Source organism: Prionailurus viverrinus, chromosome B2 (genome assembly GCF_022837055.1).
Source record: "Prionailurus viverrinus isolate Anna chromosome B2, UM_Priviv_1.0, whole genome shotgun sequence".
Taxonomy (NCBI): domain Eukaryota; kingdom Metazoa; phylum Chordata; class Mammalia; order Carnivora; family Felidae; genus Prionailurus; species Prionailurus viverrinus.
In genome coordinates, this window is record NC_062565.1 from 40,010,482 (window position 1) to 40,035,020 (window position 24,539).

The window sequence follows — 24,539 nt, forward strand, 5'->3', positions numbered from 1 at the left end:
TTCCCTGACCGTAAAATAGGGATAATATCATCCCCACAGGGTTGCTGCAGTAATCCAATAAGGTCACAATTGTGAGAGTGCCGGTGGGGGGGATGGGCAAGCCCCCTATAACTGTCAGCTGAGTTGGAATCGCCCTTTTTAATGGGGCAGGGGCTGGAGGCAGGAGCTAAAGAGGAAAAGGGACTTTGGGGAGTGCCCAGAATGTTCTCTTTCTTGACCTGAGTTCCAGTTCCAAGGTCTGTTGAAGTCAGGGAGCTGTGTACTCAAGATATGTACACCTTTCTGGATGCGTATTGTGCTTTGATTCACATCTCATAAAGTCACGTCTCAAACAGAAGGAAGAGGAGAAAGAGAAAGGAGAGAAGAAAGGAGACCGAACGCCTGCCCTTGGAAAACCCCCAAAACGAAGGAGGGAGGCTGTCCCTGCTCAGGGAGTTCCCACCTGATGGGGACAAGGCAGGTTCCCTGCAACAACACTGTCCCCAGTAGCAGAGAAGTAGAGATGCCATCAGGGACAATATGGAGTGCGTCTTCTTGCACAGCTATGGACTGACTGTAACATACGTATTTTTTTCACTACACAGAAGTTTACTGTGAAAGTAAATTAAACGTACAAACACGCACCATGGCTAACGGTGGCAAAAGCCGTGTGTGATAGCTTAGGGCAAGTTTTAACGGAGATGAATTTAGAAAAGACGATGTCATGATCGAATTTTGCCGAAACTTAGATGATGGGAAAATATCGAATTGCATCAATCACTTAATAAAAGTTTTCAAAGCCTGCACTATTGGAGAAAAGGGGGCTTATGATCTTAATGCCAGCATCAAGACAGACGCCAGCAGCACTGTGCTAAATGACAGGAAGAATTGAGTATTTATAGAAGGCTGGTGCTGTGGACATTAACTAACACGTGACCTTAGTTACTGGTGGAATGAACGCCCTTAGCTAGAAGCGATAGAGAAAAATGTGCCATCATCATCATGGTATTAAAAAAATTAAGTGCAGGAGTCAAAAACCAAGGAGCTCTGTGATAAAGTAACCCTAAAACTAAGGGCCACTCAAAAGGCGATTCCCTCAGGGGAAATTAGGGCACTGAGTATGTAAACATGTGGGCTGCACAACACTAAATACCAACCAAATTCATTCATAGTACTAGTTACACAAGATCAGCACGGTCTTTTGTGATGCATTATTGTTTGTAACAATTGAAGCACACTCCTTACCATGCGTGACTCCAACTATATAACAAATGTATCTATTTTTTAAATTTTAATGTTTATTTATTTTTGAGAGAGAGAGAGAGACAGAGTGGGAGCAGGGAGGAGAAGAGAGGGAGGGAGACACAGAATCCGAAGCAGGCTCCGGGCTCCAAGCCGTCTGCACGGAGCTTGACGCGGGCCTCAAACCCATGACCCTTGAGATCATGACCTGAGCAGAAGTCGGATGTTTAACCAACTGAGCCACCCAGGTGCCCCTATAGCAAATATTTTTATTCTGAGATACAGGATATGTTTATGAATTATAAGACCTATATATACAATGAAAGTCACACCTCCTTCATCAATCAAATATATATATGTCTCTCTCTCTCTCTCTTTTTTTTTTTTTTTTTTGAGAGAAAGAGACAGAGAAAGAACAAGCAGGGGAGAGGCAGAGAAGGAGACAGGGAGAGTCCCCAGCAGGCTCAACACAGTGCAAAGAGCCCAACTCGGGGCCTCAAACTCATGAACGGTGAGATCATGACCTGAGCCACCCAGGCACTGTGTGTGTGTGTGTGTGTGTGTGTGTGTGTCTTTTAAATGTGATGACCTTATTCAGACTTCAGTCCCTTTTCTAAATTGACCATGTCAGATTTTCAAACTCTTTATAATAATGCCATTCTAGTATGATAAAATACATTTTTTCAAAAATTCAGACATGTAGTAACATTTAATGAATATGACCATGAAAAATATTTGTAAGGGGGTGCCAAATGACTTAGCACTTTTTTCCAGTCTTGTAGTGAGAAAAAGGGGTGGAGGGTGCACCTGGGTGGCTCAGCTGTTTAAGTGTCGGACTCTTGATTTAGGCTCAGGTCATGATCTCACCATTTGTGAGTTCCAGGCCCGAGCTGGGCTCTGCACACTGACTGCAGAGAGCCTGCTTGGGATTCTCCCTCTTCCTCCCTCTCTGCCCCTCCTCCACTTGTGGCTCTCTCTCAAAATAAATAAACTTATAAATAAATAAATAAATAAATAAATAAATAATACAAAAAGGGGCAGGGCACCTAGGTGGCTCAGTCGGTTATGCATCCGACTCTTGGTTTTTTGCTCAGGTCATGATCTCATGGTTCCTGAGTTCAAGCCCTGCCTCAGGTTCTGAACTGACAGTGCAGAGCCTGCCTAGGATTCTCTTGCTCTCTCTGTCCGTCCCCTGTACAAGCACATGTGCATGCACTCTCTCTCCCTCTTTCTCAAAGTAAACTTTAAAAAACACACACAAATTCATGGGGCGCCTGGGTGGCTCAACTGGTTAAGCATCCGACTTCAACTCTGGTCATGATCTTGCAAGTTGTGGGTTCAAGCCCCATGCCAGGCTCTGTGCTGACAGCTCAGAGCTTGGAGCCTGCTTTGGATTCTGTGTCTCCCTCTCTCTCTGCCCCTCCCCTGCTTGTGCTCTGTCTCTGTCTCTCTCTCAAAAATAAACATTTAAAAATATTTTTAACCCAAATTTATGACCCGTTGTATATACACCACATCTTCTTTATCCATTCATCCATCGATGGACATTTGGGCTCTTTCCATACTTTGGCTATTGTTGATAGTGCTGCTATAAACATGGAGTGCATGTGCCCCTTCGAAACAGCACACCTGTATCCCTTGGATAAATACCTCGTGGTGCAATTGCTGGGTCGTAGGGTAGTTTTATTTTTAATTTTTTGAGGAACCTCCGTACTGTTTTCCAGTCTCCATTCCCACCAGCAGCGCAAAAGGGTTCCTCTTTCTCTGTACCCTCGCCAACATCTGCCATTATCTGAGTTGTTAATTTGAGCCATTCTGACTGGTGGGAGGTGGTATCTCATTGTGGTTTTGGTTTGTATTTCCCTGATGATGAGTGATGTGGAGCATTTTTTCATGTGTCCGTTGGCCATCTGGGTGTCTTCTTTGGAAAAGTGTCTGTCTATTCAGGTCTTTTGCCCATTTCTTCACTAGATCATTTGGGGTTTTTTGGGGTGTTGAGTTTGATAAGTTCTTTATAGATTTTGGATACTACCCTTTATCTGATATATCGTTTGCAAATATCTTCTCCCATTCCATTGGTTGTCTTTTAGTTTTGCTGATTGTTTCCTTCTCTGTGCAGAAAGTTTTTATTTTGATGAGGTCCCAATAGTTCATTTTTGCTTTTGTTTCCCTTGCCTCTGGAGATATGTCAAGTAAGACGTTGCTCTGGCCGAGGTCAAAGAGGTTGTTGCCTGTTTTCTCCTCAAGGATTTTGATGGCTTCCTGTCTTAGATTTAGGTCTTTCATCCATTTTGAGTTTATTGTTGTGTATGGTGTAAGAAAGTGGTCCAGGTTCATTCTTCTGCATGTCGCTGTCCAGTTTTCCCAACACCATTTGCTGAAGAGACTCTTTTTTCCCATTGGACAATCTTTCCTGCTTTGTCAAAGATTAGTTGGCCATATGTTTGCGGGTCTGTTTCTGGGTTCTCTATTCTGTTCCATTGATCTGAGTGTCTGTTCTTGTGCCAGTACCATACTGTCTTGATGATTACAGCTTTGTAATACAGCTTGAAGTCCGGGATTGTGATGCCTCCTGCTTTGGTTTTCTTTTTCAATATTGCTGTAGCTATTCAGGGTCTTTTCTGGTTCCATACAAATTTTAGGATTATTCGTTCTAGCTCTGTGAAGAATGCGGGTGTTATTTTGATAGGGATTGCATTGAATGTGTAGACTGTTTTGTGTAATATAGACATTTTAACAATATTAGTTCCTCCAATCCACGAGCGTGGAACGTTTTTCAATTTTTTTGTGTCTTCAATTTCTTTCATACGCTTTCTATAGTTTTCAGTGTATGGATTTTTTTTTACCTCATTGGTTAGGTTTATTCTTAGGTATTTTATGGGTTTTGGTACAACTGTAAATGGGATCTATTCCTTGATTTCTCTTTCTGCTGCTTCATTATTGGTATATAGAAATGCAACCGATTTCTATACATTGATTTTGTATCCCGCGGCTTTGCTGAATTCACATATCAGTTCTAGCAGTTTTTTGGTGGAGTCTTTTGAGTTTTCCACATAGAGTATCATATTGTCTGCAAAGAGTGAAAGTTTTATTTCCTCCTGGCTGATTTGGATGCCTTTCATTTCATTGTGTTGTATGATTGCTGAGGCTAGGACTTCCAACACTATGTTGAACAACAGTGGTGAGAGTGGACGTCCCTGTCGTGTTCCTGATCTTAGGGGGAAAGCTCTCAGTTTTTCCCCATTGAGGGTGTTATTAGCCTTGGGTCTTTCGTATATGATGGCCTTTGTGACAAAGACACCACAACTCTAACAACTGTAAACTTAGTGTTAAAAGGCTCTGGCAGGGGTGCCTGGGTGGCGCAGTCGGTTAAGCATCCGACTTCAGCCAGGTCACCATCTCACGGTCCGTGAGTTCGAGCCCCGCGTCGGGCTCTGGGCTGATGGCTCAGAGCCTGGAGCCTGTTTCTGATTCTGTGTCTCCCTCTCTCTCTGCCCCTCCCTCGTTCATGCTCTGTCTCTCTCTGTCCCAAAAATAAAATAAACGTTGAAAAAAATTTTTAAAAATAAAAAAAAATAAAAGGCTCTGGCAGACAGCTCTATGCTGCTAGGTTTTTAGCTTGTAAATAACGCAAGCACATCAGCAGTTTTAAAATGCCATAGAAAACACGGAAACAAGATAAATAACCAAGAACATCTATCTAAAATGAAACTGTGTAACCAACACATCTAAAATGCGAAAAATAATTAGAACTGACTGGGGGAAACATCCCTCTGATAAAGGTTTTAATTCCTTGACTTGTTTTTTTTTCTTGTTTTTAAATGACAAACTTTTAAATGTATATGAGGATAAAAAGAGCTTCACAAGTGGAGAGCTTAAAAAATCCCTAGTAGATGGCGATGGCTGGCTCAGTTGGTGGAGCAGGTGACTCTTGATCTCGGGGTTGTGAGTTTGAGCCGCATGTTGGGTGTAGAGATTAAATAAATAAGGCTTAAAAAAATAAAATCTTTAAAAAAAGAACTATGTTTTACACCATAACCTTATACATGCATCCATATGATACATAATTAACACAAAAGCCTCACTGCCCCCTACAAAATTCCAATCCATAGTATATGTGCGCACCCTAATTTTTCTCTTTCATTTCCTCATAAAGCACTGGTTCCAATCAAATTTGATTTCAAATGGGTTGTGAACTGCAATTTGAAAAACACTGATGTAGACGTCATTGAGGCCACGTAAGCGCACGTGCACACACACAGTGTTGCACACTCAGCTGTCATTTCACACATAAGTGATTCATCACGAGTTTTTGAAAAATATTTTCTAATGTTTATTGATTTTTAAGAGAGAGAGGCAGAGCATGAGGGAAGGAGGAGTAGAGAGAGGGGGAGACACAGAATCCGAAGCAGGCTCCAGGCTCTGAGCTGTCAGCACCGAGCCCGACGCGGGGCTCAAACCCACGAAACGTGAGATCATGACCTGAGCCGAAGTCGGACACTTAACCGACTGAGCCATGCAGGCACCCCTCATCACAGGTTTTGGGAGAGCAGGGTGGTGTCTCCTCCTTCCTGGGTGTCCTGTGGTGGAGTCAAAGAGGATGCTCGATGCGTCTTTGCTCATTAGGAGCAGGGTGAGGGCTGGGAGAGAAGAGGGGCACAGCCCAGCACATTTGGAGGTGCAGGAACCTGACGAAGACCACCATGCCTCTTGCTTTGGTTTCACCCCCTTTCCCTGGGCCAATGGAATGGAGACACCCCGCAAGCAGTAATTGCCAAGTCTCCCACGTCTCAGGGTTAAGAAAAGGCTGAGTGATCGCTTGTGGGAGTGAGGGTAGTACCTGCTCCCGGGACTAGTTCCCGCGATTTGAGGATTCAGCGCCCAAGGAGACTGCTTTATATCCCTTCTGTCTGGACATGGCTTTGCAGGTGTTCTGGGCTTTCCAGTGGGAGTCTCCTGTCTCTGGCTAGGAAAGCTTTCAAAAGTAGGGGCGAAGCTTTTGCTGTGAGACTGGGGCTCCCTGAGGGCAGGCCGGTGTCTCCCCTCTCAGACTCTAGGTTCCCTGAGGCAGAGCTGTGTCTCCACACAGATTAGGGCTCCCTGAGGGCAGGGCTGTGTCTCCCCCCTCAAACTGGGATCCCTGAGGAAAGGAGTTCTGTCCTGCCCCTCTGACTGGGGCATGTGAATGGGGGGCAATGTGGGCTAAGTCAGGGTCTATTTAGGGTTACTGGAGCGGGGAGGGGGGGCTGGGGAATAGGAGAAACCTTGAAAAGGCTGCAGATTAGCCGAGTGTGAGACCCTTGGATCCAGCGGCCTTGGTGAGCTTAGGAGCCTAGTGTGTGACTGTGTTCGTACGAGGCAGCACTGAGGCTGCAGGTGCCCTTGTGTGGGACGCCTGGGGGAGAGCAAGGGGCTAACTTCAGCTGAAAGATAACTTCAGAGCCTCCCACTCTGGCTTCAGCTTCCCTCTTCCCTACATGTCGCAAGTACAACCGTAGAAGATCTCCTAAACCTGGCTCACGTTGTGTGCAGACCCCTCATGCCAAAGGCCCTTTCGAACCACTGTCCAGGAGCCCCTGACTGGCCCAGTCACAGAGCGTGGGACTCTGTATCTTAGGGTCGTGAGGTCAGGCCCCACGTTGGGGATGGAGATGACTTATTAAAAAAAATGCTGCCCATCCCATTCGTTAGTGGGTGGTGAAGTCAGGCAGGTAGATCCTGATGAGGGTTCTTTTTGGAATGCAACTGACCAGTCAGTTCTGTAGCATAGTGCAGCTATGCGGGACTTGCGTGTGTGTGTGTGTGTGTGTGTGTGCGCGCGCGCGCGCATGCTTGTGCATCCTGGCTCGTGAGGCAAAATGCTGAAAGGACCCCACACTCACACTGTCCGGGTGCACATGCACAAACATACCTCCCGGGGAGGCATGCGCTTGCACGGAGGTGCTCACATCCAGCCTCGGGCTGCACGCGAGCCCCTGCTCCCCACAGAGGCAGCTGCGTTTCCATGTGCGCAGACCCACCTCCCTCGGAACAGGGCAGGAAGGAAGAGCTCCCTGTTATCCTCCTCCTGGCCATCCACCACCCCCACCCCACGCCTCCCTTCCTTCCCCCCACTTCCTCTCTTCCTCCATACCATCCTGCCCTTTCCTCTTCCGCCCCTCCCACCCTGCCCGCCTCCCCTCCCCGCTGGGGCCGTCCCCCCTCAGCCCTTGCTGAACAACAGCTGGACAGCCCAAGACCACCTCTCAGCCCAGCTGAGATCCAGGAAAGGTCCTATATGTGACTGTATTCCCCAAGGCAGAAATGAGGACAAGTGGCCTGACTTGAACACAGACGTTTGACATCGGGCCAGTCCCAACTGCCCTGTTCATGCGGTCACCCTGTGGGTGTGCATGGCCTCAGTTTCTCCCCCCAAAGAGAGTGGCCCACCTTGGCAGTGGGGCTGGGAACTTCCAGAGTCTCCCTCTGGTTCTTGACTGGTCTCCCCTTTAAGCTTCCAGGCCCGTCCAGAGGGGTTAGGAACCCATGCTCCTGTGCCCATGTCCTCCTGAGACCCTACAGGGAGGGGGCAGTGGGGAGCTGAGCAGGTAAGACAGGCTTCAAGGAGGGGTTGTTTGGACCCTGCTAGACTTAGCCACACATGGGTCTCCTTGCGTGAGTGCTTGGGTTTGGGGATTAGGAGGCAGGGAGTGGGGGAGTCCTATGTCGCAGGCTTGGGCATATCAAAGGCCAGGGAATCTTTTTTTTTTTTTTTTTTAATTTTTACATGTTTATTTTTGAGAGAGACAGAGAGAGCATGCACGCATGGGAATGGCAGAGAGAGGAGACAGAGAATCCGAAGCAGGATGCATGCTGTCAGCACAGAGCCCCATGTGGGGCTCGAACTCACGGAACCACAAAATCATGACCTGAGCCGAAGTGGAACACTCAACCGACTGAGTCACCCAGGTGCCCCGAAAGGCCAGGGAATCTAATCAGAGAATAAGGAATGAGAACTGGAGACCGTTCCAAAAGTTCCAAACCAAACACTGATAATGGATCCAGGAAGTTCCATGTCTGGAGCTGGGACTGTGGTCCCTTCCCAGATCCCGGTCAATCTAATTCAGCTTCTGAAGAGGCCGGTCTGTGAGTGACAGTGCACAGCCTGCTAGGGCTTTCCCTCTACTCGGGGCTCCTTGTGTAGACCATCTGGGCAAGGCGGGGGTTGGGACCCAGGACAGGGAACTGGGGACAGGAAACCTCGGTAAGGACCTCCTTCAGCGAGTGTGGACACCTTTCCCCAACACTTTGACACCTGGAGTCTTGGCTTCCCAGGACCACTACATGGGGAAACCAAGACCTGGAGCAGGAAGGGGGACCCAAAGCCCCAGGGATTCCTCATGCACTTCATAATGGGGGGAGAGGAAGGATCCAGAAGCCTTTGATACTCCCCAAAAGTATTTCTATTGCTTTTTTGACTGACCATCCCCTTTTCCAGGTTCTGAGGAGGTCTGGTAAGGGTCTGGCTGAACTTCCCCTAAATCCTCCTCATTCTTCATGGTCTGCCTTCTTCAGCAAGCTTTCCTCCATCACTGGCTATTGCTGTGACACCCATAACAGAGCTAAGCTTGGCTCTATGCCAAGCACCCATTGAGGGATTTATGTGTGTTTTCCCACCTAACACACAACATTGTGTTATTAATTTCCCTTAATAGATGAGGACACAGGTTCAGAGAGGGAGAGTGATCTGCCCAAGCTCACGCAGCTATCAAATGGCAGAGGCACGCATCCCACATACTCCTGTTTGCATGAGCTTCACTTCTCCCCCTGCAAGATTTGGAGAGTCAGGGCTTTGTCAGGACTCAGCCCACACAACCCAGATTCCAAATCCTGGACCCACTGCGGCCAGTGTTTTGTTGAGAAATCAAGACCACTAGACTTATGTGATTGTGCATTGTGACCCCCCCCGGCCCCACCCCCAACCCTGATATATCAATACATTGATATATTCCTCAGGCCCCTTAGTCCCAGGGGGAATGGAGCTCGCTAGGAAGGAGGCCAGAACCATCGTATTAGGCTAGAGAGGCAAAGAGCCTCAGAGAACACCTGGAAACTCTTTCCCACCCCTACCCAGCCCTATGCCCAATGCCCTCCGCTCCTGCATCCAGGCTCCCATTTCCTTCTAAGCCCTTCCCAGATTTGGCTGCCCAACTCTCCCCAGCACCCAGGCCAAATTCCGGGTACACTGCATTTCATTCCTTTCCCCCGAGAGTCACAGTCCCCAAGTACCCTTCTCCTTGCCCCCACACCATGTCCCGGCCACACTTCTTCTGGGGCCCTCTCGCCCAGAGGGGAACCGAGCCAGGGTAAAAAGGGCAGGTGGACAGAGGCAACAGAATGAGACCCCCAAGGGACCATGCCTCCCTAGCTGAAGGGGCAGCCCACAGGGAGAAGAGATGGGGGAGGAAATACCCCCATCAATCAGTAGGCCCCCAGTGGGGTTAAGGGGCACCCCACACTGCTCATTAACTGTCATTATGTTAATGATCCCGTAAGAATGAGCCTAATGAAGGGCGCCTGGGTGGCTCAGTCGGTTAAGTGTCCGACTTCGGCTCAGGTCATGATCTCACAGTTTGTGAGCTTGAGCCCCGTGTCGGGCTCTGTGCTGACAGCTTAGAGCCTGGAGCCTGTTTCCAATTCTGTGTCTCCCTCTCTCTCTGCTCCTCCCCCACTCATGCTCTGTCTCTCTCTCTCTCCTTCAAAAAAAAAAAAATAATAATAAAAAGAATGAGCCTAATGACAACCTCCACCTGCAGCATGAGCCAATACTTTCACACGCCTGACCTCCCCAGCCCCTCTCCACAGGCCTCCACAGGGCTGTAGGTTAGCAATATCCATCTCTGGAAAAACTGGGCCCAGAGAGGCCAAGAGAGGGGTTCACCCAGTGAACAAGGCAAGTGGCAGGGAAGCTTCTGGAAGAGTTAGGCTGAGGGCCCCAAGTGCCGCAGCAAAACTCATGATCCATGGCCCACGGAGAAGCCCCTCCCAGACCCTTCTTTCTGACGCTCCCAGTCCCCATCTCTGGTCTCCTGTCATTTCCATGTTCATGGCAAGAACTAGTTTCTCTAAACTCCAGGACAGACCCAACTACCAACAAGAAATGTCACCTGAATGCATGGACGGTTTGGACTTTGACGTAACAAGCCAAAGACTCTAATATCAGATGGCGGTTGAGGGCGAGGAGCACTGTAGGTGCTCACATGGAAAGACCTGATGGTTTCAGACCACATCTGTGGTCTCAAGAGGCAGAAGGGCCAGTAATAGGAGCGCTAACGTGGGTCGCATTCACAGAAGTATAATGTCTAGAACAAGGAAAGTGTTGAGTCAAGGGGAAGGGGAGGGTCAAGCCTGGGTAATGCGCTCAGTTCTGGGCTGAACTAGATCACAGAGGGGGTGAACAGAGGGGTGGATACGTCTCTGGTTATGCCAGAAAGAACCACGTCCTGGTGAAAACACCTGCCATTTGGGGCGCCTGGGTGGCGCAGTCGGTTAAGCGTCCGACTTCAGCCAGGTCACCATCTCGTGGTCCGTGAGTTCGAGCCCCGCATCAGGCTCTGGGCTGATGGCTCGGAGCCTGGAGCCTGTTTCCAATTCTGTGTCTGCCTCTCTCTCTGCCCCTTCCTCGTTCATGCTCTGTCTCTCTCTGTCCCAAAAATAAATTTAAAAATGTTGAAAAAAAAATTAAAAAAAAAACCACCTGCCATTTACTGAGCACTTATTATGGGGCAGCCACCATGGTTCATGCTGGGCAGACAATTCTCTTATTTGATCCTCATGGTTTTGGGAGGGAGGGACTGTTATTGTTTCTATGTCACAGGTGAGGAAACTGAAGCACAAAGGGGTCCAGTTTTAAGTGGTGACACCGAGTGCTGAAGTTCAGCACCCTTGGCAGAGAGACTAGATAGCCATGTGTGGATCCGTGAGGAGAATTAGGCCCCAGTGAGAGGCATTTAGGGACATCATAAGACCGACTGCGTGGAGGCCTTTAGAGATAGCCATCTCCCCCTCCGGGAAAGCATGTGAGCAAAAACCTGATCGGCATCTCCAAGAGTCCTGTCTAAAGCATCCCTAAGAGTCTAATGGCTCTTAGCTCAGCTGAGCTACGAGATTCTATCCTGGACTCTGATTCTGCAAGTACAGAGCCCTTGGGGCCCCACACAGGCCCTCCGCCCCTGCTATAGCTCTCTCTTCGCTTCAGTCTCCTTTCTGGAGTCCCAGGGATCCCTCATTATAAACCCCCTCCCCTGGTGAGGATGACTCCCCTTTAAGGTGTTGGCCACAGAGCACCCCAGAGCTCAGAGGAGCCCTGGCCTAATTAAAGCAAGCCTTCTGCGAAGCTGAGATGTGTGTCAGGAGAGGACAGAGGGTTCCCAAACACCCATCTCCAGAGCGAGAGTCATCCCAAGGCATTGAAGGAGTAAAGGGGGCAGACCGTGGCCATCAATGGACAAATGGATACGGAAAATGTGGTGTATACACATACACAGACACACACACACACACACACACACACACACCCCGGAATATTACACAGCCATGAAAAGGATCCCATCATGCCATTTGTGACAACGTGGATGGACCTAAAGGGGTATAATGCCAAGTGAAATAAGTCAGACTAAGAAAGACAAATACCGTATGATTTCACTCGTTAAGTGGAACCTGAGAAAAGATGAAGAAGCAAAAAGTAGAATCAGAGTTACGAATACAGAGAACAAATCGATGGTTGCCAGAGGGGAGGGGTGGGGGGGTTGGGCAGGTGGGAGAATGGAAAGACACACGTCTGGCATGCAGCCCCAGCTCAAGCCACTAATTACCTTCATGGCCTGAAGCAAGTCCCTTTGCCTCTTGGCCTGTTTCCTCCTCTGCACAGTGGTGATAACGAGCCTGTCCGGCGAGCCTGAAGAGATAAATGGTCTATAGGGGCCTATGGAAAGCCGACTGTGTTTATACCATTAGACAGCGCTGTTATTACCCAGGGGTGGGCTTGGGGAGGGCCCCTCCTGGTCTGACCTGAAATGTCACTCCTGGACAGGATGCTGGCTCCAGTCCTTTCCTCAGGGCAGCCCAGGGGGTGGGTAGGGCCTGTTTCTAAAGAAGAGAACTGAGCACTCAGCAAACATTCACTAATGTTGGTGATGATCTCTGAAATGATTCCATCAGGACGCCACGCCCCGCCATCAGCAGGGCGCACGCTCCGACACGGGAGCAGTGGTCGGCCTCCCGGGCCTCACTCCCACCCTCCGCTATCCGCCTGGAAAGCCGTCCACTCACACCCCACCCACCCGCCAGAGGAAAATTCCTGCGGCTGATCTCGTCGGTCAGAGGCAATGACCTGGGGAGGGGAGCAGGAAGGCTGGCAGCCACCATGGGCCGGGAACCAATTCCTGGGCTGAGTCTTCTGGACCCCCAGGCTCCACAAATACGCACGCTGGAGGCTATTTTGACTTAATCTGGGGTGACCCCAGAGAAGGAAGCTAACTGTCCCTTGCACTGTTCGGCACAGGAGCAGCGGTAGGCCTGAGGTCTCGGGGACTGAAGAGCTGTGACTTCCAGTAGATTTTCCCTCTGGAGCAGCTGGGTTGTTAACACAGCTGGCCCCGCTCTGTCTACTTTCCAAACTGGTGTTGTGGTCATCTCATTGGCCACTTCTCACAACTAGCTCTGTGTTTTCCAGGTACAAAAACTGAGACCCACCGGGGGCAACCAGTTGCTCAAGAGAGCAGAGATAATAGGGGCCACTGGGTGGTTCAGTCCGTTTAAGCATCTGACTTTGGCTCGGGCCACGATCTCACGGTTTGTGGGTTGGAGCCCCGCGTCGGGCTCGGTGCCGACAGCTCAGAGCCTGGAGCCTGCTTCGGATTCTGTGTCTCCCTCGCTCTCTGCCCCTCCCCCGCTTGCAGTCTGTCTCTCTCTAAAACATTAAAAATAATAATGAATAATAAGATAAAAAAGAGAGCAAACAGCCAAGTCAGAACCAGAACCCGGTCTCTTGACTCAAGCATGGCTCCCCCACAACGGTGGGGCCTGAACGGACCCATGAGTCACTGGCATGGCCGGGCCCCTCATCCTGTCCTGGCACGGTGATACCTGCCCCCTATCTTGGCTCTCCTGTTGGGAGAGACCACCACTTCTGACTATGGGCACCAAACGGAGGAGCAGGACCAGTGTAGGACACTGGAGAGGACATGGGGAAAGCAGGATGGAGCCCCTGGCGGGGGGGGGGGGGGGCTGCGGAAAGGATGCCATCCCGTAGTGCACCGTGGAAACAGCGCAACAAACTTGGCCTCAGCAGTCCTCCCTCTGGCCCAGAGATCAGAAGAAGGTAGAGGGAAGGGTCTGGGGTCAGCTCTGGGGTAGCACCAGCTGTACCCCTGGACCCTGCCGGGCCCCAGGCGAAGGGACTCTCTCACATCCTGTTGTGGCCAGTTCTCCATTTGCCCATTGCACTGACAGGAGAGTGACATCCAAGGGCGGAGAAGTCTGGAAGCTAGTCAGTTCAATCCGCACCCAGGGGAGAGGGCGGTCCCGGAATTGAAGTCTGGACGGTGCCATTCTGGACGGCAGGAGGAGAGGGAACCGGGCAGGTCCTACCCTGGCCGGTCTCCTTGGTAAGGGGGATCAGTCTGCTCGCTCCACAGGGCAGGGAGCTGGGGCACAAGCAGTGACCAGAGACAAGAAGGCGTGTCCCTAAGTCTTGGGCAAACCCTGCTCCCACTCCTCCCCCAGGCCCTGAGTGGCTTATTGCAGACGCTGGATCTCCTTCAGATTAACCATTCAGGGGTCTGAGCTAGAAACGGAGTCTTGCAGGCTGGGAGGCCAGTGAGAGGAGGAGGAAGGGGCAGCCTCAGGACAAGGAAGCTCCTGCAATACTGAACCAGGCAGGGGCTTGTGCAGACCCCGGGCTCCAGGCAGGTGCTCAGATGTGGTAGCTCTGCCAGGGCTCCACCCCTGTGGTAGGGAAGCAGCACCTCAAAGAGTCCATTCCTGGGGAGCAGCTCTCTGGGAAGTATGATTAGTCACACATGACAACTGTTTTTCACGTTTGCTATTTCTGGGCTTTTAGTAAAGTCCTGTTTAAAGGCTCTAGCCTTGATCTAACCATGCTGCGGGTGCCAAGGGGGATCCAGGGTCCACCTCTGGGCCAGGGTGTTAAGAGGAGAGCAGTACTCCCCTGGGACTTGCCTGGTGGCAGAAGGGACATCGGTGAGGGGTCCTAGACCTGGTGTAGCCCCACCCCCACGAAATTCTCTCCCCCGCCCCTGCCAACTTGGGAGGGTCAGGGTGTTCCCATTAGGGCAGTTTTCCTTCCAGATCCCCTTTGTGCATCCAGGACTCCAGCTGTCCTGTCGCTTTCCTTTGCCAGCACGTCCGTCCCTGGCAACTTTAGGTTCTGGGCCAGGGCTTCTCAGAGGGGAGAAAGAAACGGTCACAGATGTGTCATAAAAACCCTACCCACCCCCAAATTGCCCAGAATGAAGCCCCTCCCTCTGTAAGCCCTCCCCTGCTGCCACCTAGAACCATGCCAGAAGAGATTCCCTAAGAATGCGACATCATTCACCAAGCCAGAATTTAAAAATAATTATATTAATAATAAATATGTTAAATTACATTTAAAACAATAAATAGAAAAATAAACTGATAAATAAAATCAACAGGTACAAAATGTTTCCAAATTTCAACTAAAGAAAACACACAGACGACAGACAAGACAAATGGACATAACGGGAGGGCACTAAATGCATCACAGGAACCCTTCACAGTTTACGTCACAGCTCCCTCCTCGCCTGGTCACCCTTCTTCTCCCCATCTTGGAGACCAGGAGACTCAGTGGCTGATATCTTTGGGGACCCCAGGCAGCGCAGGGAAGCATCTGGTTCCACCTCAATGCCCTTCTGCAAAGCAACCTTGAACCCCAGGGTGTGGGTTTAGGGGACAGGAGCGTGAGGCGGAGCGTGAGGAAGGAAGTCCCTACAGAGGCAAGTCGGTGCTGTTGTGCCGGGTTTTCCTGGCAGTGCCATCGTCTCGGGGCAGCGCCCTCTGCAGGTTGGACATGGCCACGGTCTTTTTGAGGTCAATCACGGCGTAGGAGTCTGAGCTGCGGGCAGGGTGGGTGGTGGGCACAGGGGCTCGGGGGACCGAGGGGTTCTGGGGCCCCTTGGGGCGGTCTCCACCCCAGCCTTTCAGCTCCACCTGGATGTAGTTGAGCTGCCTGGGGGGCTCGGGGCCCGGCCGGCGGAAATCGAAGTTGAAGACCCTCGGGGAGCCTCGGCGGCGGGTCAGCGGCACAGGGAAGCTGCCATGGCTACGGAGGGCAGCCCGGGTGCTGGTGGGCTTCTGCAGCGGGGTCTCATCCTCCTCGCCATCAGGGAAGCCATTGGAGGAGGGAGTGAGCCCGTCCCTCGAGTCTCCGTCATCCCCAGCCTCCTCCCCCAGCTGCTGGGCGTGGCTCTCCCACACAGGGGGCAGGGAGGGCAGGTTCTCATAGTGCAGCAGGGCCGCCCGGCGGTGGGCAAGGCCATTCCAGCCTGGCTCCTCCGTGCTCAGTCTCCAGCCAGCCCCTGGCCGCAGCCCCGCACTGACGTTCTCATAGGTGCACTTGGGCTGGGCAGTGCACTCGGAAGGGCCCTCGTTGTTGTTGTTGTGGGGCGGGGGGTCATGCAGGCTGGGGCAGAGGCCCTGGCACTTCATCATGTGCCGCCGAGCAGGGGTTGGGCCCAACACAAACTTCACCTGGCCCGGCTGCAGGAACACCTGGGGGTCCCGTGGGTCAGGGCCCCGGGCCTGGGGGGGGAAGGGCACCTGGCCCTCAGGCAGGGGCTGCAGGCAATGCCGGTTCCTGCGGTGGTCATCCTCACCGGCTGGCGTGTTGACATAGGTGTGGGACTGGGGGAAAGAGTCCAAGGGAAGCAGGTAGGCCCGAGGGCAGGGAAGGAGGAGAGAACAGAAGGGAACGGATAAGAGAGGCATAGGGGAAAAGTGCTGGAGTTTCCCCCTCTTCCTTGTCCTCCACACCTCCCAGGGAAGCTGCATCCCTTTCTGGGACAGTAAGGGACCCTATCAACGTTCCTCCCCTCCCGTGATCCTTACGAGGCGCCCTGTTTCCCGGTCCCCCATCCCCACCCAGACCGACGGGGAGGAGCAGGGCAGCTGCTTGCTCACCTGCTCATCAGGGGCAATGAGGGCATGAGTGGACTCTTCCCCAAGCGAGGGGTGTCGCAGGCTGCTCGTTGAGGGGCGCCGGGGTGCTGAGAATCTCGGGCCCTCCCCTGGGCAGCCAAGGAAGCCATTGGAGAAGCTGGAGACAGTGTAGCCTAGAGCTGGGCACACAGGAGACAAGCCCAGGTCAGCAGTGGTGGGGGGGGAGGTACTGCAACCACCTGCCAACCACCTGCCACTGCATGTGTGGTGTCCTGGGAGTCCTCCAACGGGAGGGGACACGCTCCCAGGGCCCCCAGATGGTTAGCTCTACTGAACCAGCAGCCCCTGTTATCTTTCACCTCTCGGTGGTTCAAACCCTGCCCCTTCACTCAAAGCTCAGTGTGAACCCCACTTCCCCCATTACAGCCTTATCTGAAACACTTAAGGCCACCTTGTCGTCACTGTCCCTTCATCTCATTCTAGCTCTGGGAAGCTCCCAGACATCAGGGGCCGCGTTTCTATTTCTTCTGCGCACCGCCCCCCCCCCCCCCCCCGCACCGTCCCCGGCTCCCTACCATGGGCCAGTGCATGGAGAGCAAAATATGCAGCAGGGGCTCAGTGTGGACTCAGTGAATAAATAAGTAGAAGCTAAGGGAACCTCTCCAGAAATCAGTCATGGGCAAAGATGCCTGAACCAAGCCGGGTATGACCCAGTAGACGGAAGGAAGCAAAATAGCTCCAGACTGCTGTTTCCATGGAAACCCAACGTCTTCCCGTCTGCTTCCCAGACCATCAGTCAATACAAGGCCCAGGACTCCCCAGCGTCAGCATGAGTCACCTGACTGGCCCAGACGGGGACTTGTTCATCCCCAAGAGTCATCTGATGGTGGGCAACTGTCCTGGAAGCATGGATCGCCCAGCCATCCCACCCGCCTGCCTGACTCGTGCCTCCAAGACCGGCACTGCCTGGGCCTGTGCTTGTGCGTACAGATGTGGAGGCTGAGGTGCCAAGGACGGGGTCTCCTCACCATTGGGAGGCTGGGGGGCCCGAGGGAGGTCGAGCTCAGTCGGGTGACTGTTGCGGGTGATGATGACTGGCTCTTCCATCACATTGATGCTATTGCACTGCATCAGATCCTGAAGCAGGTTGAAGATCTCCTCGGCCCGGGAGCACTTGAACGCGAATATCCCTGAAGAAGGAGAGGAAGAAGTGAGGCCCCTCTGACCGTGTACCAGTAGGAAAGGACCAGAGAGGTTGAACGGACGCACAAAGCTCAGGAAAATGTCCCTGAACGCCGGTCCCAGGCCTGCAGGGGACGGGAAGTGCCCTCCTCATCCTGAGCACACTCTAAAATCCAAGAGTTCCGGGAGGAGTTGGGCCCCAGGCCCCTTCCTGTCCCCCCCCCCCACTATCCATTACCACTGTCTAGAGATCTAATACCTCACCTATACTCCCCCATGGTTAAATCGTGTTCACAAGGATGTGTGTGAACACGGGTGAGGGGAAGAGAAGTAAACACCAAAGCAGTAAAGGATGGCAGCTGCCCCTTATCCACAGCTTTGCTTTCTGCAGTTTCCATCACCCGCAGTAAACCAGGGTCCAGAGGCACATGAGCCTCCTTCTGACAGACTGTCAGAATGTCAGTAGCAGCCTCACGCTAGGTCACAGCGCCTGCATCACTCCCCTCACCTCCTCCCACCTCGCGGGCATGTTATCATCTTGCCTCGTCACAAGGGTGAGGGCGCTACCGTAAGGCATGTTGAGAGAGACCACGCTCACCTAGCTCTTCCTACGGTACGTTGTTATAACTGCTTTGCCTTATTACTAGTAACAGTTGTTCATCTCTTACTGCGCCTCATTTATACATGAGACCTTATCACGGGCACGTATGTATAAGGGAATGCATGGTGAATACAGGGTTCAGTAGTATCTGTGATTTCAAGCATGCACTGGGGCTGTGCCCTGAAGATAAGGGGTAAGAGGCTGGACTGTGTTAGATGACACTTCACATGCTGCCCCTGTCTCCCTCTGCCTATCACTCCCCAGAAAAAGGAGCTCTACCCAGGGCACCAAGCCTCGGCTCCAGTCCAACCACCTCCAGGCTCCACAAGGGCAGGAGAGCTGTCCTGTTCGTTGCCTGTTCCCTGGGTACTTAGCCACTGCCTAGCCGGAGAGGGAATGTCTACTCTGGATGGGCCCTTGGCCTCATGGAACTTAATCTCTGGTGCTGGAAGGAAGGAAGGACGAGCAGACTCGCTCTAGGACACACATGGCAAGGCCATCTTGTGTCTCCTCAATGCAGCTGTCCTGACGGCCCCTCAGATTCCAATGCATCAGCTCACAGTCCCAGGGACGGCAGGCCTGGGCTGAGTACCCGTGACTCAAGGGCTCCAAAGATGTCCCTGGGGTGCTGGGCCAGCCTGGAATTCTACCCCAAACTGGCAACAGCAGGGTCCAGGGCTCAGGGGAGGCCACTTGGGGTGTGTGTGAGCACCACAACCAGGCTGGGGTATGGGACAACTGAGGTTTGCAGGGATGGGACGGACAGCAAGGGGAGGGGGGTGGGGAAGGAAAAGTACCTTTCTGGCAAGACATGTTAGGGGCTACAAAAGGCTGGGAAAGCCTGGAATTTTAGGAGAACCCAGTGTGGGGGCCTAGGGCGACCCCTCTGGGATCCCAACTGCTGCTTAAATACCACGAGGAGGAGAAGCCCCTTCCTGTCCTCTCTCTGCTCAGCCAGTGTTTAACATCCCCTACCTCAGACGACCAAAGGGTAAGATGTGTGGAGGAGAAGGCTCGCAGCCAGCAGGACGTCAGAGGCTCACTGCTGTGACGGTGGCCTCATCAGACAAGCTCGTTCGTTGCAACCCTGCTGTCACAACCCCAACTGCATCCAACACAAGCCCGTACTAGGTTCTCTCTGCAGAACTCAGGCCCGGGTCCTACAAGATAAGCTGAGACCATGCTACTCCTTCAAAGAGCCAGGGCGGGCTCTAGCCTTGACTTCATGGAATGATCACTACTCTCTGACCCCTGGCTGCAGGGAGAAAGGGCAGGAAGGGAGAACATATCATACTCCGCTGCCCACAGGTGACAGGAGACAAGGATGAACTTCTCCAGGGTTACTCTGTATATCAGAGACACAAGTGTCTGGCCTCCCCAAGCCTAGCATTCGCAAGCCATGCAGGCCCAAGGTAATCAGAGCCTCTAGCCTGACCCTGACCCTGACCCTTCACTGTTCATGGCTCCAGGGTATAGGACTTGGGGGCCCACAAGAAAGTCTGTTCCTGTGTAGTGGACAAGGGTCCCTCGAAACTGGTCACAGAGGGAAAAGAACTTGCTTGCTCTCCCAGGCAGGCTCTGGCCTCGGGAGCACTGGCTCTTTCCCATGGGCTGTGCAACAAATGCCCCCACAGAAGGTCCCAGGCTGGGGCCGCAGTGACCGAAGAGAAGGAGCACCGGCCTGGGAGTCCACTTAGTTCCATATCAACATGCTGTGTGCTCTTGGCCATCAACCTTCCCTTCTCTGGGCAACACCTGCCAAGCCAACAGGCTTCCCCATGGTCCCCTGAGCTATGACCTCCGGCCCCAGCCCCTCGCCCCTATCCCAGGGGCGGTACTCACCCTGGCCCGTCTGACACCGGCGGCCACTCTCAAAGGAGAAGAGGTTGGAGTCATAGCCATAGCGCCGCAGGCAGAGGTAGGGCCAGCGGACAGCCTCGCGCCGATGCAGGTGCAGCACCAGCTCGCTCTGTGTTAGCTCCATGATTCCGGAGCCCAGCTCCACCCCCTCGTCATCCACATTCGTCACCTGAGGGGCAGGGAACAGAAGGGTCATTGAGTGAGCCCATCAAGTATGTAGGGGTCCCAGAGCCATTGGGAGGCAGGCCAATGCAGGGCTAGGGCTGGGGGGGTCAGGGGGCTCGCCTGCCTCTACCAGACTCCCCGGAGATGCCAAATGATCGCTGGGAGACTAAGAGGATGAAGCAGTGCCAAGGACCCACAGCAGCTCTCTAGGCCTCTGCTTTGTCATCTGGGCAGTGAGGCAGGGGTGGTTAGCTGACCTCCAAGGTCAGATGGTTTGACGGCCAAGGTTAGATAACCTCGGATGGTCCACCGCTTGTATCCAAGGACCAGATGCTAATGGAGGAAGGGGTTCGATTATAAGTTCAAAATCTTAAGACCCCCGGGGGAGAGTCAAGCCCAGGACAGAACACAGACCTTCTCCACCCCCTCCCCAACTCCAGGCCCTTGCTAAGGGCTCCCTCTTCTGGTGAGCAGGAGAAACCTGTGCCTCACAAGCTGAATGCAGGGAGGGGGCTCCCCCTACAGGGAGGTGAGAGGTGGCAGGTGGCCAGGGGTGCACAGGTCCACTGGGCCCGGCCTTACCTTCCCAAAGTGAACAGCAAACACTAATATTGGGCTTTCAGGTGTTATGCCCTGCTTTAAATACTTTATGTATATTAACCCATTAATGGAGACTTTTGTTGTTTTCTCCAAAAAAACCACCATACGTGTATGTGTGTGTACACATTTATATACACACACATACACACATATATATACATACATACATATATGCATACATATACACATACATACATATATATGTAAAGCTACAAAGATAAATTGGCAGGAATGAATGTTCTAAAAGCACGATTTTTCATCACGGTATTTCTTCATTCTTTGTAGTTAGTAACGGCGTAGGAGAACCACAGCACTGGCAGCAGCCTGGGCCCCGCTCCCCAGGCCACTTCAGCAGCTCTGAGGCATCTTAGTGAGCCACAACCTCAGCCTGTCCCTTCACCTTCTCTAGGGAGGCAGAGGCAACTCAACAGGTTGGCCCGAGCCCAGGAGGCCATGCTGGAAGAGCTCAGGAGAGGAGGGGGCGGTGGGTACCTTGAACTTGGTAGGGTGGTTGTCTGGGACGCTGTCTCTGTTCAGGCAGCTGCAGCAGCTCCCCATGGTGTCAGAGCAGCCAGTCCGCCCTAGGGAAAAACACAAGGGATAAGGTCATCGAGGTCAGCTCCAAAAAGCCTCACTCTGGGGACTCTGGCAGAACGACCTCGTTGTGATCACCTACTCTTGGGCACAGTGGGACACTGTCCCTCCTCGAAGAAATTCACATTCTCGGGGCGCCTGGGTAGCTCAGTTGGTTGGGCGTCCGACTTCAGCTCAGGTCATGATCTCAGAGTTTGTGAGTTCAAGCCCCACGTCGGGCTCTGTGCGGCCAGCTCAGAGCCTGCAGCCTGCTTCAGATTCTGTGTCTCTCTTTCTCTGTCCCTCCCCCACTCACACTCTGTCTCTCTGTCTCTGTCTCTGTCTCTCTTTCTCTCTCAAAAATAAATAAGCATTGGAAAAAAAATCTTTTTTTAAGAAATTCACACTCTCAATCCAGGGCCAGGCATGCACTGGATAAACATTAATTCAAGTGAGGATGTGTTAAAGATTAATTCTGACAGAGGGATGGAAGAGAGCTTCTCAGAGGTACCATCTGACCATGACCTTGAGAAGTGAGTAGGATTTTGACAGATGTAATGAAAGCGAAGGGAAGCCTGGGCTGCAGGAAAAGAAGGGAATGGATACAAGCAGGGAACCAGAAGAAGTGGTTTGCTTCAGGGGGAGGTGGGTGCTAGTTTGGGGCCCTCATTCAGATTTAGCAAACAAACTGTAACTGGGCAGTCCCCGACACTTTAGCCTGGACCTTTCTTTTTTTTTTTTTTTTTGTCTTCTTTTCCACCTCACCCTTCCCACATCTCCCAAATTCTCTTTTTTTTCCCTCACTACCATCCCAACATCTACTTCAAATTTATCTTTTTGATGTTTTCTTCCATGGGGTATTATATTATGGCCAAAAGATACAGTAAGAAGACTGAACTTAAAACAGGGCACACCTTTTATAACCTCGATTAGCTATTTCTTCATGGGAAAAATAAATGCTGGGTTTTCTCTCCTTCATCTAAAGGGGAGACCAGAGGACTTACTATCTGGCTTTTCCCTCCAGGATTATGGCACTTGGAGTATATGTCACAATGGTTGGGCCTCTGTCTAGAATGGAGAGGACACCACCAAGCTTGAAAGACCTACGGGAGCAGGCAAATGCACAAAACGATCCCAACCAGAATGGGTTGCAACTCGATACAAGAAATGAACCTGTAGGATTAGATATCCTTCCAGAACTCCCACTGAACGTGTAGAGCCTTGAGCAATCCTGACCTATATCCCCCATTCCTCCCAACTTGGAAAACTCCAGAAAAGTGGCTCCTATAAACAGCTCTCACCTCACCCAGGCCATTGGGGAGCTGACCATGGGAGGGGCATGGGGAAGGACCCCCACTTTATTCCCCCTGTTCTTGGTGGGGCGTCATGGCAGGTAGTCTGCAGAGAAGTCACCTGGATCCCTCTGGGACACACCTGGGGCTCACCTAGCACAGGAGACAGAGACCACAGGTTAGTGGAAACCTTTCATCCTCGCCCCCAATTGTTAATGAAACTCACTTGCTGTCAGTCCATCCCACCTGGATTATCTGTTCCAGGTCCTAAGGGGACAGAAACACAAAGAAGAAAGTGAGATCAAGGGCAAAGGGGCCACCAATTCCAAGCCCCACAGGCGCTGAGAGGGAGTGATTCCCACAGCAGCAATGAGTTTGAGTTTGAGGCAACCTTTTAAGTTACCTCTAGACCCCGACCCCATCTGAATCCTGTTACAACCAACACCAAAACCACCACTTTACCTTTGTGGGGAACTTTACAGAGAGCTTTCTCAAAAGGACACTATGATGTATGGGAAAGAACGCTGGCTTAAGATTCAGAAAACCAATCTTCTAGTCTGTTTTGTTGCCATTAAGCATCTGGGAGACTCTGGCAAGTCGACCTCCCACCTCAAGGCCTTAGTTTTCAAGGGAAACATCTGTAACCTGCAGAGTTTCTCGCTGAAATAACTTCTAGAAGTGCATAGGAAAAATGTCACTAAAATGGACATTTGCCTCTTCCAGAACAAGCTTCCTCAATCTCACATTTGGAAACCTGATAGACTTTCTGTTCTCCAAGTTCTGAAAGGCTTAAAATTTTTAACATACATGCTAACAATAAATCAAAATTTCAGAGATTGGAGCCCCAGGTGGACAAATTGACAAGCCAGGACCTTGGAGATCCTTGAAATCCCACCCTCCTGCTTTCCAGAAGCAGTATGTTTTCCCAGGGCCCCCTGGGCTCTGCTTCCTCAGACAACTTCCCAGATAAAAGGACCCCCACCCCCTGGTCTGGCTTATTCTCTGGAAGAAGGAAGCAGGCTCAGGGAGATGTACACAGCCTAAAGACGGGCAGCTGGGAAAATACCGAGGCTTGAGCCATCAAAAAGGAGTCTGAGGGTGAAACCAAGAACTACAGGGTGCAAGATGGGGGAGGGTGTTGCATCTTTTTCTGTCCCCTTCATTTGTCTTTAAGGTATCAGGATATATCATGACACTTCACTGAAGGGGGTTACGTTGGCTGAGACAGGAAGAGGGGGCTCAGGTCTGGGATACGTATGGATTGGAGATGCGGAGTGTCAGGGATTATGGGGACTCAAAATATGTAAGAGGGCTCAGAGAAACGTGGGCAAGTTTTTTTGCATTTGAGCATGGTGCAAGGAGAATGGGGCGTATGCAGGATCAGAGGAGCCACAGAGCTCTGGAAGCATTCGGGGGCATCCCGGAGAATGGTGGCTCTGCGGGCGTAACAGAATTCGCAAGAGTGAGGGGGTTGAGGGCTCCAGGACTAGCGAAGGTGTGTCCGGAGGTGAGTGGGGGTGGGGTGGTTCTGGGGCGTGAGCGACAGATTTAGGTTGCGGGGTTGTCAGGGGAATTTCTACAGACACTGGGAAGCAATGGGGGAGGTCGGGGCCGCGCGCAGTCCCTGGATCCCCGCCCCCAGCCCCGGGATTCCACCGCCCGCCCGCCCTGGGCTTCCTCTGGAGGGAGCGGAGACTGCGGCGCGGCGCGGTGCGGCCTCGGTGGAACCGCCTCGTCCCCGCCCCGCCGCGCCCCGACTCACATCGCCCCGCGGCCCGGGCGGCGCCGGGCCCCGCTCCCGGGTCCCGCTGCAGCTGCCGCCGCCCGCCCGGAGCTAAGGCCTCCCCGCCCCGCCCCGCGGTCGCGGG

The 24,539-nt window shown here is 52.2% G+C and overlaps 1 protein-coding gene across 1 annotated transcript; it reads right to left on the reverse strand.

Moving 5' to 3' along the window:
- Window positions 1-14,906: 14,906 nt before the first annotated feature.
- FRS3 (fibroblast growth factor receptor substrate 3) lies at window positions 14,907-22,818 on the reverse strand. The gene is made up of 6 exons (XM_047857849.1): window positions 22,681-22,818; window positions 21,299-21,387; window positions 20,024-20,210; window positions 17,427-17,588; window positions 16,420-16,577; window positions 14,907-16,143 (listed from the first exon to the last, which is right to left on the reverse strand). The coding sequence occupies exons 2-6, from the start codon at window positions 21,362-21,364 to the stop codon at window positions 15,229-15,231; spliced, it is 1,488 nt and encodes a 495-aa protein (XP_047713805.1). The 5' UTR covers window positions 21,365-21,387; window positions 22,681-22,818; the 3' UTR covers window positions 14,907-15,228.
- Window positions 22,819-24,539: the final 1,721 nt, after the last annotated feature.